This window comes from Stegodyphus dumicola, chromosome 4 (genome assembly GCF_044657685.1).
Source record: "Stegodyphus dumicola isolate Sdum_Otavi_A_Nest chromosome 4, ASM4465768v1".
NCBI lineage: Eukaryota > Metazoa > Arthropoda > Arachnida > Araneae > Eresidae > Stegodyphus > Stegodyphus dumicola.
The window spans coordinates 35,495,128-35,509,164 of NC_140771.1; the positions used below are offsets into that span (position 1 = coordinate 35,495,128).

Sequence of the window (14,037 nt, forward strand, 5' to 3'; positions counted from 1 at the left end):
TATAAGTAAGGGGCAAGAGTGTTTTTCACGTTGAATAAAATAAAATGGGAAAAAGGACAGATCTTTCACTATTTGATAAAGGGCTTATTGTTGGTGCCCGTTTAACAAGGGCATCGATTTCGAAGACGGCTAATCTCACAGGGTTTTCAAAAGCAGACACAGGCTTTCAAGTTGGAATCAGTACCTTCTCTAGAAATAATGCGGTTCATGCACAGCTCTCTGAGAATGATCGGCGTAATCTCCGACGGATTGTACGGCAGAATGAGACTCTACTGTGCTTCAACTGATACAGATCGTCAACCAAGGTTCTTCCCAACAAATTTCAACTTGAACCATGCGCAGAGAGGTCGGGTGCCCATGAGAAAACCATTCATTTTTGCCCGACATACAAGAATTCTTTTGCAGTGGTATCAATAAAGGCACTATACATCTGAGGATTGGAGACGGTTAAAGTGGTTGGGTGAATCAGACTACACTATTTAGCTCTGATGAAGACACTGAATTTGGCAAGAATCAATCTTGCCTTACTCGCACTGTGCAAGGGTCTGGTGGGAGTATCATGATATGGGGCATGTTCTGGTAGCATGGAAGTGGGGCCCTGGTGTTACTAGAAGGTAAACAGCTATGAGATACCTAGATAAACTGGCAGATCAAGCACACCCTGCTATGTTGAATTTTTACATTGATGGCGGCGGATACTTCAAACTGCATAGCCAATGCATGGTGTTCTGTTGACGTTTCTACACCCTCAAAAACAGACAGCTATAAAATTAAGTGGTATATTTCCATAGATGTAACAAAAACATATAAACGTCTACTTACCAAAGGCAAATACTTTTTTAGGACTCACTGGGTTAATTATAAAAAATATACTTTCTAAGACTTTTGTATAAAGGTTTTTTCCATTCTAGAAATAAATTGCGTACGTAACAACATATTTAGTAATTCTATATCTTATTTTGCATTTGAGATTTATAACATCTATTTGACAATTTTTAGGACTTGCACTTTATACTTAATTACGATAACAAATATGTTATTACAAGAAAATATTGTATCTGAAAAAAATTTAGGTTTACATGTTTTCAATTAAAAAAAAAAAAAAAGTCATATACAGTAAAGTCCGTAATCCGGACTTCGGCGATTCCGGATTATAGATCATAAATTTACATCTGGCAAGATGGCATGCAGAAATTGTACTATTAAAAATGTGAAATCGTAATTTATGAAATAAAAACCAATTATGATCTACAGGGTGTCAAATTTTACCAAAAAAATATTTGTTTATTTCATTAAACATGTCTTTCAACGCGCGCATGCGTAAAGTTTGTGGCTTTGAGGTCCGGATTACACGGACTTTGTACTGTACTAAATGGCATTGTGCCCAACAACAGGACATTACACGCCAAACTATGATGTGAAAGTAAAATAAACGTTTTGTTGTGAAAAATCGATTTAAAACTCAAATATAAGAATTATGAAAAAAATTTAAAAAATGTTTTTAATGAATTATAACATGTTCCGTAAATGGAACATTAGCGGGGAAACAGTTTTTTACACGACATTCTAATTTGAAGCTTCATTTTTGTCTGCACTTTTTCAGCATTAGCAAGTGAATTTGTCAACGTTATTCGGAAGTAACATAGATTAAGCAGAAAAATAGGGAGCCTACACCTTTATAACTGCAAAGCTACTCCACCAAAATTTCTTAGAAGATATGAAGCTTCCACAGAAAAAAAGCTTTCGTAATAAATTAAAACAAAAATTACATAGTTGATAAGATAGAATTTATAAAAGAATTCAATATTAATTGTTAGCAGTCTATACTGAAACAAGGAAAAGAGTTGTAGAAATAAGTAACAAATAATCTCCATACAAAAATTCACACTGCAGGGATGGAAGATGCTGAAGTGTTGAAAGTTTTTTTCCAGTTTTTCATAAAAAGGAGAAACTTTTCCTGTTTTATCTCCTAATGCCAACTTGGTATTATTTATAATATGAAAATATTTTTTCAGTTTTCATTTCTTGGCATTACAGAAGAAACTATTAGGACAGATAAATCTTGAATGCTCCAGTATAAATCTTCACCGGGTACTCCATGATACCCACTAAACAACAGTAATCCAAAAAACTGTCCAATATCGTTTTCATCTACAGCTGAAACTTCTCCTTTCTGCATTGCGTAAAGACCTGTCAGGAATTTGTGAAAAATTTCAACTGGAGATAAAGTAACTAATTTAGGAAACACTTCGCAAATATTTTCAATGCTGCCAGTTTTTAGAATTTTGTTAAAATTTAAATTTTTCCCCCACCGATGTTCCTGTTTTTCTCTTTCGCATTTAGTTTTCGCTTCAAATTCTTCCTTCCCTTTGAAGATGAAGGTTCTTGAGGATCGAATAAAATTTCTTGAGATATTTCATCATCTATTTTATCATTTATTCCACATACATCCGCTGACAGAACAGGCTAAAAAATATCTTCATTTACATCTTCCTCATCTATCAAACATCCAGTTTCTTTTGGAGGCAGTTGACAAACATCAATACACTCTTCATCATCTGATAATGTATAAAAATATACAAATGCTTCTTCAATAGACTGAAATGGTTTTGAATGAGCCATCTTATCAGCGTAGCGCATCTTCACGAACTGAAAAAAAAATACAAACAATGGGAAAATAATGAAATCCACATTCCAAAATATAAGCCTTTTTCACTGAGTCATAAACAACGTCTAGCTTATCAAGAAATACCACATGCTTTTCTCTAGCAGCTGTAACTCACTTCAAACCCTTATGGGAATGTGTGAAAGGAGAGGAGGGGGATATACGGAAGTGGAAAACAGATTTTAACAGTCATAAACGTCTGTTTTCCACACTTACTGTAACTTTTCACAGTTGGAAAATCTTTCTCCATGCCTCTATTCACGGCAATCAAAGTTATTTAATCATGTTAAAAAATATACCTTTACATGCCAATGTTCCCTTTCTGGAACATCCACATTTCTTACCTGATAGTAAAAAATAATAATCATCTTTCTATAACTTACAGTCTATGCATAAAATGATCCCTTTTAAATATCCTCATTGAGTTTAAAACATTTGTTGAATTTAAAATTTTATATGAATTTCTGAATTTTTTTATCAAGATAATTTTTCTTTTAGAATTATATTGCTACTAAAACATCAATCCATATTTACTCTCCATGTAATAATTTATACAAAGCAATATTAATAAAATTGTTTTTTTGTATTATAAAATTTTAAATTTGATGTTCCATTTATGGAACATTGGTGTGTAAAAGGTTAAGAATCATTTTCTTTTTTACTATTATGTATTCTTTAGATGACTAAGATTTCCTATATAAGGTAATTTATAACAAAAATACATCCTACTATAGCAGCATCCTGCAAACTCGACAATCACTTTAATTGGCAAAATCTTCTGTACTAACATCCGCATGTTTTCGCGCTTTAGTCAAATTTGCAACAGATTCTAATTTTGCAATTTTTTTTCTTTAACCTCTGTAATAAATTTGACATCAGGTTTCATTCCTTTGATGGAAATTTTAATCTACCCCATTCCTCTTCGCTGTAATAAAATGGCTCTAGAAAGTCAGATGTCACTGTCGATTACAATACACATTCTTTGCCATCGCTAGCCATAGCAGCCTTTGCCTATGGTTTATGGCTGTACCCTAGAACATAAGCTAAATTTTCAGTTTGTTCTAGGACAATTTCTCAGTTTATATCCAAGCCTACAAGTATGGTATTGTCTATGCAGGTATAATTGCAATGGGCCACCACTGGAGATGTTATGTTTGTTCATATGTGCATCATGAGAACTACTCTTGCCAGCATGTCTAACTTGAGGTGGTCACAACAATAAAATGTCATATACTTCAAATAGTAATAAGCCAGAGGAAAAGATAATTATTTCACTTACGATAAATATTTGACACAAAAAAGACAAAATACAGTAACAGAGTATGTAATCCGGACCTCAAAGCCACAAACTTACCCATGCTTTATAACTGAACAAGAAATTATGTTTGTTTAAAGAATTAAAGAGAAAGTATTAGCACAAAAAACAAAGCAACTTAAACAACTTACATTGAAAGAAATGTTTAACAAAATAAACAAATAAATATTAAGCTTTTTTTTTGTAAATTTTGATACCCTTTAGATCATAATTGCTCTTTTATTTCATAAATTACGGTTTCATATTTTTAATTTTATAATTTCTGCATGCCATCTTACCAGATTTAAGTTGATGATCTATAATCCGGAAACGCCAAAGTTCCGATGAGTCCAGATTAGTGTATTATGATGAGCATCTACCTTATAGGGAGATACGAACTATACATAAATCAAAAGCCACATAATGGAATTATGAGACAATCTTATTTATGAATACAAAATAAATTAGTCTATGAAACTGGCATGAATACTGATATAGGAAATGCATTTTACACATGGTTTATTCAGCAGTGCAATTTAAAATAACCAACACATAATAGATTAATTCTTCTGTAGAAGTCTCTTTCTTTGCTAAACTCTTCAACTTTATATGGACTGGCATAAAAAAATAAGCGAGTTTGCTAATACAAACTCTTACACTACTACTCCATAACTTGTTACATTTAGCAATACTCACTACTTGATTCTATTCCTTATTATTATTAGATATTAAGTATAAAACAATTGCCACTTTTTAACCTGTTACCCAAACGCCCCAATTTTAATCTATCATCTGAGTAATGATTACCCAAACTTGCATCTTAAAAGGCTGAAAATGTTTAATAGGTTACTCTACATATAAAAAATTAAACACAATTTCATAGAAAGTCATTTATTCAGCAGTGAACAAAAATTTATTCTGCCTTTTCTGCATCAAGTCTTTTGATAACAGCGGCCTTCTTTTGTTTAATACGATTTCTTCGTTCCTTCAGATTCATTTTAGCTCTGTTCCACCTGTAAATAAAAAGCAGCAGTTGTTATTCAGAAAAAAACAAATATTAAAGATACAGAAATGTATTAAATATTAATCCCTTCTTGGTCGGCATCGCATGCTACTCATACATCGCTTTAAATTACACAACTATTTTTGCATTTCTGAATATTGCTAAGAGACAGCGCGACTAGTCCTAGTTTCTTCACAATTTTTGCAGTGAGCTTTCCCGAATATCTGCAAATCTGTTAGAATTTCAACTAAAAAAACATTAAAGATATTTCTAACATTTATAGCAAATTTCTTTTATAAAGTAAGCAAAAATATATTTTTTTGATTTAATACACGATTTTGTTTCTGTGATAAATGTGGTTTTTATGCTCTGATGTCCAAGGCAGGTTGTAAAGCTGTTTTAATGGTAAGGTTGGAAACTCATTTTCTAAAGCATTTTTATGTAATTTTAATAATTATTTTTATATAGATATTTATATTAAACACATCAAAACAATAGAGTTAATAAATATAGTATCACAAGCTTTAGATTTAAAACTTGGGTGCATTTCAGGGAAAACTGGTGACCAGTGGACAGTATATCACATATTTGACTACTTGTAGGTCCATTAAAAATTGCTTACTGCCAAAAATATTTAGAATTTTCGAATTTAGGGCAGAACATATATTAATTTTCAGCAATAAAAAAAATTTTTTTTTGGGGGGAGGGGGGGGTTAGAAATTAATTAAAAATTTTTTTGACCAAGAGGGATTAATACAAACTTCTAATGAGAAGGGGGATAGTATAAACTCAGAACTTCTGCATAATTTGAGCTCATTGCTATTGGATATTTATTAGCTTCAGCTTATATGTATGCTATCTGCTAATATTAATTAACAGAAGAGTTCACAGCACAAGCCACCTCTTTAAACTGTACAACTCAAAAGAATTGAAAAAGGTAAAAATATGCAAGCACAGCAAAAGCAATATAAATATTCCCAAACATCTATAAATTTGTATTAATGTGCATATTTATTCATGTAAATGTTACCTAGAATGAACTATTTTAATCAAAAAATTTCAGGGAGAGGAGAAGAATGTGCCTAACACAACTGTGAAGCATGGTCCTAATTGGATAAAAGTCACAGAAAACAAAGCATTCTTTTCCTGAAACTTATCCATCATATTAGTTATTTTTAAAAGTGTACAGACATTTTATATGCCATATAGTCTTTCTTCTCTTTGGTAAGAACATGCTACATACAATGTAACATACTTTTGGGGAATAATAAAGATTTACTTTACATTGTTAGCATCCATAATTATACATTATTATCCATTATTATTGTAATAAAGCAACTGAGCAAGATTAGATACTATAAACCACAATGTACATTACAAGAGGGGTGAAGCCATCTAGAGCCAAATAGTTATACTACTAAAGGAAAGGAAACATACTTTAAAATAAGAATAATTAATAGGGCTATTCTATTATTCATAAGTGCTTCGGATTTGAGCAATTCACTCATACAAAAATAACAAAACATATTTTAGAAACAATAAATGCTGTTAACTTCTATACTAGATAGTTGATTGCTCTTTTAAAACATAAGTTGGGAGGTTATAACTAGGCAGGCTTGACAAGTTTCTTCTACTAAAGTGGTTGTAGTGATAAAAACTAATTTTTGAACTTATCCTATTATATCTATCACTTATTCACAAGTATCATAGTTATAGTACTAATATACAGTGGATGGACAAAAATATGGAAACACCTTGTGAAATGCATGTTTGAAAAGAAAGATTGATTTTAATGAAATATGTAGGTGGCGCTTGGCATTTTTGACTACTAACGCCACCTATACAACTTTGTAAATGTGCTAAACAGTTCAGTTGTTGTCGGAGTACTGTTATGTGAGGTTGTCATTGCATTACGTCAGAGTTACAGAACGTGGGCAAATTGTTGGAGCACATATGGTAGGTGCTTCCGTAAGCAAGGTAGCCGATGTGTTTAGTGTTTCAAGAGGTACTGTATCGAAGATTTATTCCGCATATTTGAAAAGCGGAAAAACATCATCTGCTAAATCACAACGCGGACGAAAGTGTGTCCTGAGTGATCGTGACGAAAAATAAGAAGACCACAGCTGCAAAAGTTACTACCGAAATGAATGTTGTGTTACCGAACCCTGTGAGTACCAAAACAATTAGAAGGGAGCTTCATAAACAGGGAATTGCTCGCCGTGCTGCAATTGAAAAGCCACTCATCAGTGATGCTAATGCCCATAACAGGAAAAGGTGGTGTTTAAGTCATAAAGCCTGGACTATAGAGCAGTGAAAGCGAGTAATATGGTCTGACGAGTCTTCTTTCACATTGTTTCCCACTTCTGGCCGAGTTTAAGTCTGGAGGACGCCATCTCAAGCCTATAATACAGACTGCTTGTTGCCAAGAGTGAAACATGGCGGGGGTTCTGTTATGGTTTGGGCAGCCATATCGTGGTTCTCTGCTAGCCCCATGATAACTGTGTCAGGGCACATGACTGCCAAGACTTATGTGAACATTTTGGCTGATCAAGTTCATCCCATGTTACAAACTTTGTTCCCCGATGGTGATGGTGTCTTCCAAGACGACAAAGCCCCTGTTCACACAGCTCACATTGTCCAGGACTGGTTTTCTGAGCACGAGGATGAGTTGTTCCATCTCCCCTGGCCACCACACTTGAATATTATCGAACCTTTGTGGTCTACATTGGAACGGAAAGTGCGTTATCGTTATCCACCGCCAACATCGTTATCTGAACTTGCCACCGTTTTGCAGGAAGAATGGTATAATATTCCCTTGGCAAACATACAGGAACTGTATTTATCCATTCCGAGAACTGCAAGCTGTTTTGGATGCCAACTTCTTTCCTACACCATATTAAGCAAAGAAACATGTTTTTTTAAAGGTGTTTCTATATTTTTGTCCAACCCCTGTATATTAAATTTGTGTATAATTTAACTAGCCTTATTTTTATGCTTAGAATAATCTTTTCTGGTAATATATGTAAGTATGCATTTTGGTGCACTTGCTATGAGATCTCTTTTCATATATGAAAATAAATAGATCGAATAAAATGCAGTAATTATTTTGTAATTTTAAATGGATAAATTCAAATGAAAGTAAAATTTGTTCTTGCTGAAAATTAACATTATGTGAAATTTAAGAGGTGACTGCAAACCATTAGGCATCAGGGTAAGATTTTAGAAATGGTACATTAAACTGCTATATTATTAATATAGCATTATTAATATAGCCTAGACATCTAATTCTTAATACACATAAGCTCAATTCACATGCAACACTCCTTCACACAGACACCATTTGTATTACGGAGAAAAACGGGGATATGAAGCAGTTTCGCATTCAGGACCGGTTCAGATGCAAATTGTTTTCCATACCTTAACCCATAAGCCACTGCGAACAAAGAATGATGTCACAAATGCAAACTGGGTTGAAGGATTTCATTTGCCTACATCTATTTTGACATTGTTTACTACCGCTTAGAATGCCAGAGTTTAATCAATTCAAATACACCTAACTAAATTAAATACTCAATTTATATACAAAACCAAATGGTGAAAAGAAATTATAAATATGCTGCTGAATGGTTTTAATTAAATTTTTTGTGGCTGTTGAAATTTCAAATTTTGTTAATGGCTTTAATTATTTAATATTTTTACCGCTTATTTAAAATTATGTACTTTATAGAAGCAAGGATGGGGTTTTCAAAATATTGAAAAGAAAAATTATTTGAAGTGAAAATGTGATTGAGATAATGCTTGTTTCAAAGTTTTTACATAAAATGTGTTTTATTCTTTTTCTCACACTAATTTATTAATTGCAAAATCGACATTATCAACATAGCATCGCATACTGTAAAAGAAGAATAATTGTATCAATTTACACTCTACATTTTAGAGATTATTTAATTTGCATTTTAGTGCAGAAAAAATAAAAGCATTTACTTTCAAATAAGTTAAACTGCTATTATTTTAACTTTACCTCTTTTAGAAGCATCATTTAATTTCTTTCAGGAAACAAAATGCTGTATTTAATAGCAATATTATTGCAACAGGTCGTATAAAATTATACTAATGTGAAAAAATTACTTTTAAAAATCTGAAAATTATCTGGCCCATACTGATAAAAAAACCTTTTAATTAAACAGTCCGTTGCTTCATAATCACACTCCTGAAAAAATCCCCCCCCAAGGGAAATTTGCTATTATGAATGCAATAACCATAACATAGGACTGCGTGTAGATCTCTACTTTGAAATATATCGTACTAAAAATTAATCACAGATAGCACGTTTGGCTGTCATGTATAATGCCGAAAGTCACCAACACGTAATTAAAAAACCCCCTGCAAAAAAAAAAAAAAAAAAAAAACACAAAGTATGTAAATAAAAATATATAAAACATATCCCAAATATATACTCTACAGAAAAACGTTCTTCTTTCCGTTATTTTGGTGACTTAAGGTTTAGGGGGGATCTAGCCCTAAGATTTACGTTATCATTTGCACCTTTCTCCATGAAAGAGTTAATGCATACTTGAGATTTCAATACAATGTGCTACTAACAAATTCACATTGAATGCATAAAAATAAATTTTAATAATTGCACAGTTTTGTAAGAATATTTAGCTTTTATGAAAGACTATTCAGATGGCAAAGCATCGTAATGATTTGGAATATTAGATACACTAAGACAAAAATTACCTCTTCTTGGTTACAGTCTTTTCAGGTTTAGGCAAACGTTCAGGATCAGCTCTGATAGCAGCATGAGCTTTCTTATATAAATCTTCCATCTAAGAAAGATATTACATAAATTACTACTCATTTCTCTATTTTAATGCACAAATATTTATAAAAGATACAATTCAGGAAGTATAAAAATGGCATTAGTTATACTATGGTGAAAACATTACTTTTAAAAACGAAAATCATTTAACCCATGCTGATAAAAATTCTTATTAAAATTTCATCTCCCTCTTCTTACCTTATCTCAAAATTTTTCAACTTACATCATCAGGAGTTATTCCTAGCTTGATATACTGAGAAAATTGCTTCTTATAGGCTTCTTCATCTTCATCCATTAACATTCTCATGTATTCAGCAACATGCTGTCCAAAAATATGTTTTCTATGAATTTCAGCATTGAATTCCTTACTCTCAGCATCATATCCAGGAAATCTCTTATTACTGAAAAAATTGGGAAAGTTAGATTTACAGATGTGAATTTTTCACTCATAAAAGCATCACATTAACTACACAAACATTTTCTTATGTAAAGTACAGCAGCAGTATTTATTATAGATTTAATGATTACAGCAAAATGTAACAAAGATTATCTGCTGAAGAGAAAGGATACTTTTGAAGAAGGTTTTGCACTACAAGTAGCTATGTTATTGTGAATACGTTGCAAGAATGAACATCAAATCCAGAAATATTTCTTACTAGATTTTCAATTGCTTTTTTGAGAAAACTATCATTATGTTGTGGGGCAATATAAAAAATGGAGAAACAAACTAAACACAGCACTGACTGCAGCTACCTAGATTACTACATACTCAAATTCACAAGGCATTCATTGCACCAGAAGACAAAATAATTTTAAAGCATAAAATTTTTAGAAACAGTAACTTTACCTGTCTTGTACAATTTGAAACGACTTTGGTAAAACAGGGTTCGTAGCCAAATTTTAGTTAAAAAAATAAGCACATATGAGCACATTTTAGGAAAAAAATAAGCACCTGTCTAATTACATTATACACAACTGCATCATCTTAAAAGAAAAATTAGACTTGTAATTTAAAATATGAGAAATTTGGTATTAAGAGAGAATGAGCATTACACAACCATGGAAAACAGTTATTCTTTTTTTTTTTTAAATTTTAAACAACAGTTCAATTCAGAGAACTAGTTTACAATGAGAGAAAAAAAATTACGCAGAACTAAATCATATTACAAGATTTAATGACGAAATTTTTGTTCAAAATAAATATTTATTATATTCGTTTGGCACCTAAAATAAATACAATTTATTTTTCCAATCTTATTAATATTCAAATAACTTAAATCAGAATTCTAAACATTTTCTAAATTTTCATTGTATAACAGTTTTCCTTTAACAGATATTGCAAGCAAAGTAATTTAAGTAAAAAAGGAGCTTTTCTGAAATCAGAAGATGGGAAATTTCTTCATGCACTCATCCTTTAAAAGTAAAAGCTTAACTAACCGGCATACTCGGAAATTTCCGAATATCTGAAAATTCCGAATAGTCGAGCATAACTGGTAAAAGTGGAAAGGGTAGGTTGTAGCCATTCTTTAGATTTTTCAGCTAAATAATGCTCTTGACATTTCGATATGTGCATCGTATAAAAAATAGTCCAATGGAACTGAAAATTAATCTGCTTAGCAAGCACAGTTAAGACTCTTTTATATCTGTGAAATATCGCAAACATTACTGCGCAATACGTGCACCTTAATTTTTTCACACGCGATATTACTCAATTGGAATCAACAGCTGCCGGTATTCGGAGAATAAATAAAGGAAAACGCACATTTGCTTCGTCTGATTTTCACCATCATGCACCCATGTGGCATATTTATCATTGAGCAGGACACGTCGCGCTACGCGATATCCCTACTGTACTCATATTAATTAATAAAGAGATTTACCAATCTTGGGTACTTGTCATTCTAATTTTGAACATACTGAGTTAAATTTCCGGAATAGAATCATTCTTCGATTGAGTTGGTACACCGCAGAACTTTTAGTCCTATTCAATCCAGATGGGAAAGTGACCAAAAAAAAAAAAAAAAAAAAAAAAAAAGTCCGTTGCTTGCCTTGCTGCGAACTGTAATGGTTTCAATGTTCGAGAGTTTGCGGAGAAAGGGAAGAACCCCAACTTTCGTACTGTATAATGCATTGGGGGGGGGAGAGGAGATAAAATATTATTTGATTACTTTCACTTTATTTATGCCATTCCGAATATTAGTCCTTTGAAAACTAATTTGTGCTAAAACACACTTACTCATTTTTGAAGTTTATCTATACTTCAGCAGTTACTGCAAATATAATATTATAAATATTCATACATATGTTCATAACTCGAAAGCCCGGCAGTCATATGAAATGACAGCTGTTTTATATATTATAAACTAGGTGTACCCGCCCGGCGTTGCCCGTGCATTTAGAAAATGCAGATAAGTGAATAGCGCAGGAATAGTAGTGTAGGACATGTAGACTGTCTCTCTCTCTTCCCCCCCCACAAGCTACAAAAAAGAAATGAATTGTAATTAATCGATTAAATGTATCGTCAAAACAGCAAACTAACGCTAGAATAAAGAAATCAATTGTTACAATCGAACGTTATTTGAAAACAAATAATAATATCAGTGAGTCAAAAAAACCGTGATTAATTAATTATAAATAATTTTTTTAAAATTTTTCTAATTCAAAAATCGAAAATTGGGCTTCGAGGTCTGGTGGCCAGCCCCTTTGTGCTTCCGTATAAAAAATTCCAGGTCCCTGCGTGCGATAGATTTGGCTGGAGAGCTCGGTCAGACAGACAGACAGACAGACACATTACACTTGCTTTTATTATTATAGATTGTAATTAAAATGATTTGTGCAAAGGTTTCTGCTAATTTAAACTGAATTACCCAGGGCAGGCGGCGAGGACGGCCCTTTGCTTACTGCTCCACGGGGTTTCCCCCTTCTACTTGCTTAATTGCTTAAAGTAGAGTACAATGAAGGAAACCACTGGCGGTACATTTCTTTAGGGCCAATCGCTAGCTCAATTAATAAAGGTGATTTAAATAATGAAATGTTAATTCACATGTCAAAGATCTATTTGTACACATTTCTTGTGTAGATCTTTCCATTATTTTTAAGCTCGCCTTGCAGAAGACCATCCATTATTTTTAATTTTACGTCCTTTCTTTCACGAATTCTTGAACAGGCAACATAAAGCTGACCATGTCCAGATGCAGGTTCAGGTTAAAAAACTGATAGCACGCTTAAGCATCTGGCCGTGAGACTTAGTGATGGTCATAGCAAAGGCAAGTTTTACAGGAAATTGTCTACATCTCAACTGAAACGGCAAACCCGTGCCGTGGCAACTTTACCCCATTGGCTAGTACAGTTACGCAAGCAACCAATAAACTATCAGCGACAGACACTTAAGCCGCATATATACATACGGGGGTGAAGTAACATCATCTCCTCCGAAACGGTTTGCTCCTGGGCTTAACGAAGTACACTGCTGGATTCCGCAGGTCCGTGGTACGCCATTTTGACCATTCGAGTTCTCTTGGGACTTTAATTAGCCGAGATATTAATTAAAAACTAATTTTCTTTTACATTTTCCACTTTCTTTCTTGGGTTTTCCCTATTAAAGGGATTTGGCTACGTGCCAAATTCTTTTTTCTCGAATATCTATGGAAAGGCGCCAAGTTGAAATTCGAGACGCATATCTTCGGATTCCAAAAAATTCCCGGAATCCATCAATACCGTTCTCATCTTCGTACGACTTTAATCGGCCGAGACATTAATTAAAAACTGTGTAAAATTTTATTTCCGAGTGGCAACAATAAACTATCGGCGACACACACTTTAGCCGCTTATATATATATAAATAAATATATAAGCACACCGATCATAATAAACACGAATATGAACTCACCATGCGGAACATTTAAATTATTAAAATCTTAATAGAAATTCAAAGTGTAGTATTGGGTGGGAGCAAAAGAGTACGGAATGTACCGGAATTTTCTACTGCTTTCGCAATTCTTTGACCATGCACGTTACGTTAATGCAGAGAAAGGGTGGAAAGCTATTTCTGGGATTATGATTCACCATCTGACGTTCCATATATAAGTAAGAAAAGTTGTTTATTTAGTTTCGGCTTTGGTATGGAGAAAAAATGTACGTTCATAAAAAAAAAAAAGCACTAAAAACAAAAAGTAAGTGCTATAGAGAAAAAGTAATCCCCTATAAGGGCTTTTATACTTTATTTTCAAATATAAGGACTTACAAGCACTTGC

At 32.8% G+C, this 14,037-nt stretch overlaps 1 protein-coding gene across 1 annotated transcript in view; it reads right to left on the reverse strand.

Moving 5' to 3' along the window:
- Positions 1–4,834: 4,834 nt before the first annotated feature.
- The window catches only part of RpL5 (ribosomal protein L5), a 39,441-nt gene continuing 30,238 nt past the window's right edge, over positions 4,835–14,037 (reverse strand). Inside the window, exons 6-8 of the mRNA XM_035368403.2 lie at positions 10,008–10,185; positions 9,703–9,791; positions 4,835–4,972 (exon numbers count right to left, since the gene is read on the reverse strand). Of these exons, the coding sequence (XP_035224294.1) occupies positions 4,873–4,972; positions 9,703–9,791; positions 10,008–10,185 (367 nt within the window). The 3' untranslated portion in view covers positions 4,835–4,872. The remainder of the gene's footprint in view (positions 4,973–9,702; positions 9,792–10,007; positions 10,186–14,037) is intronic.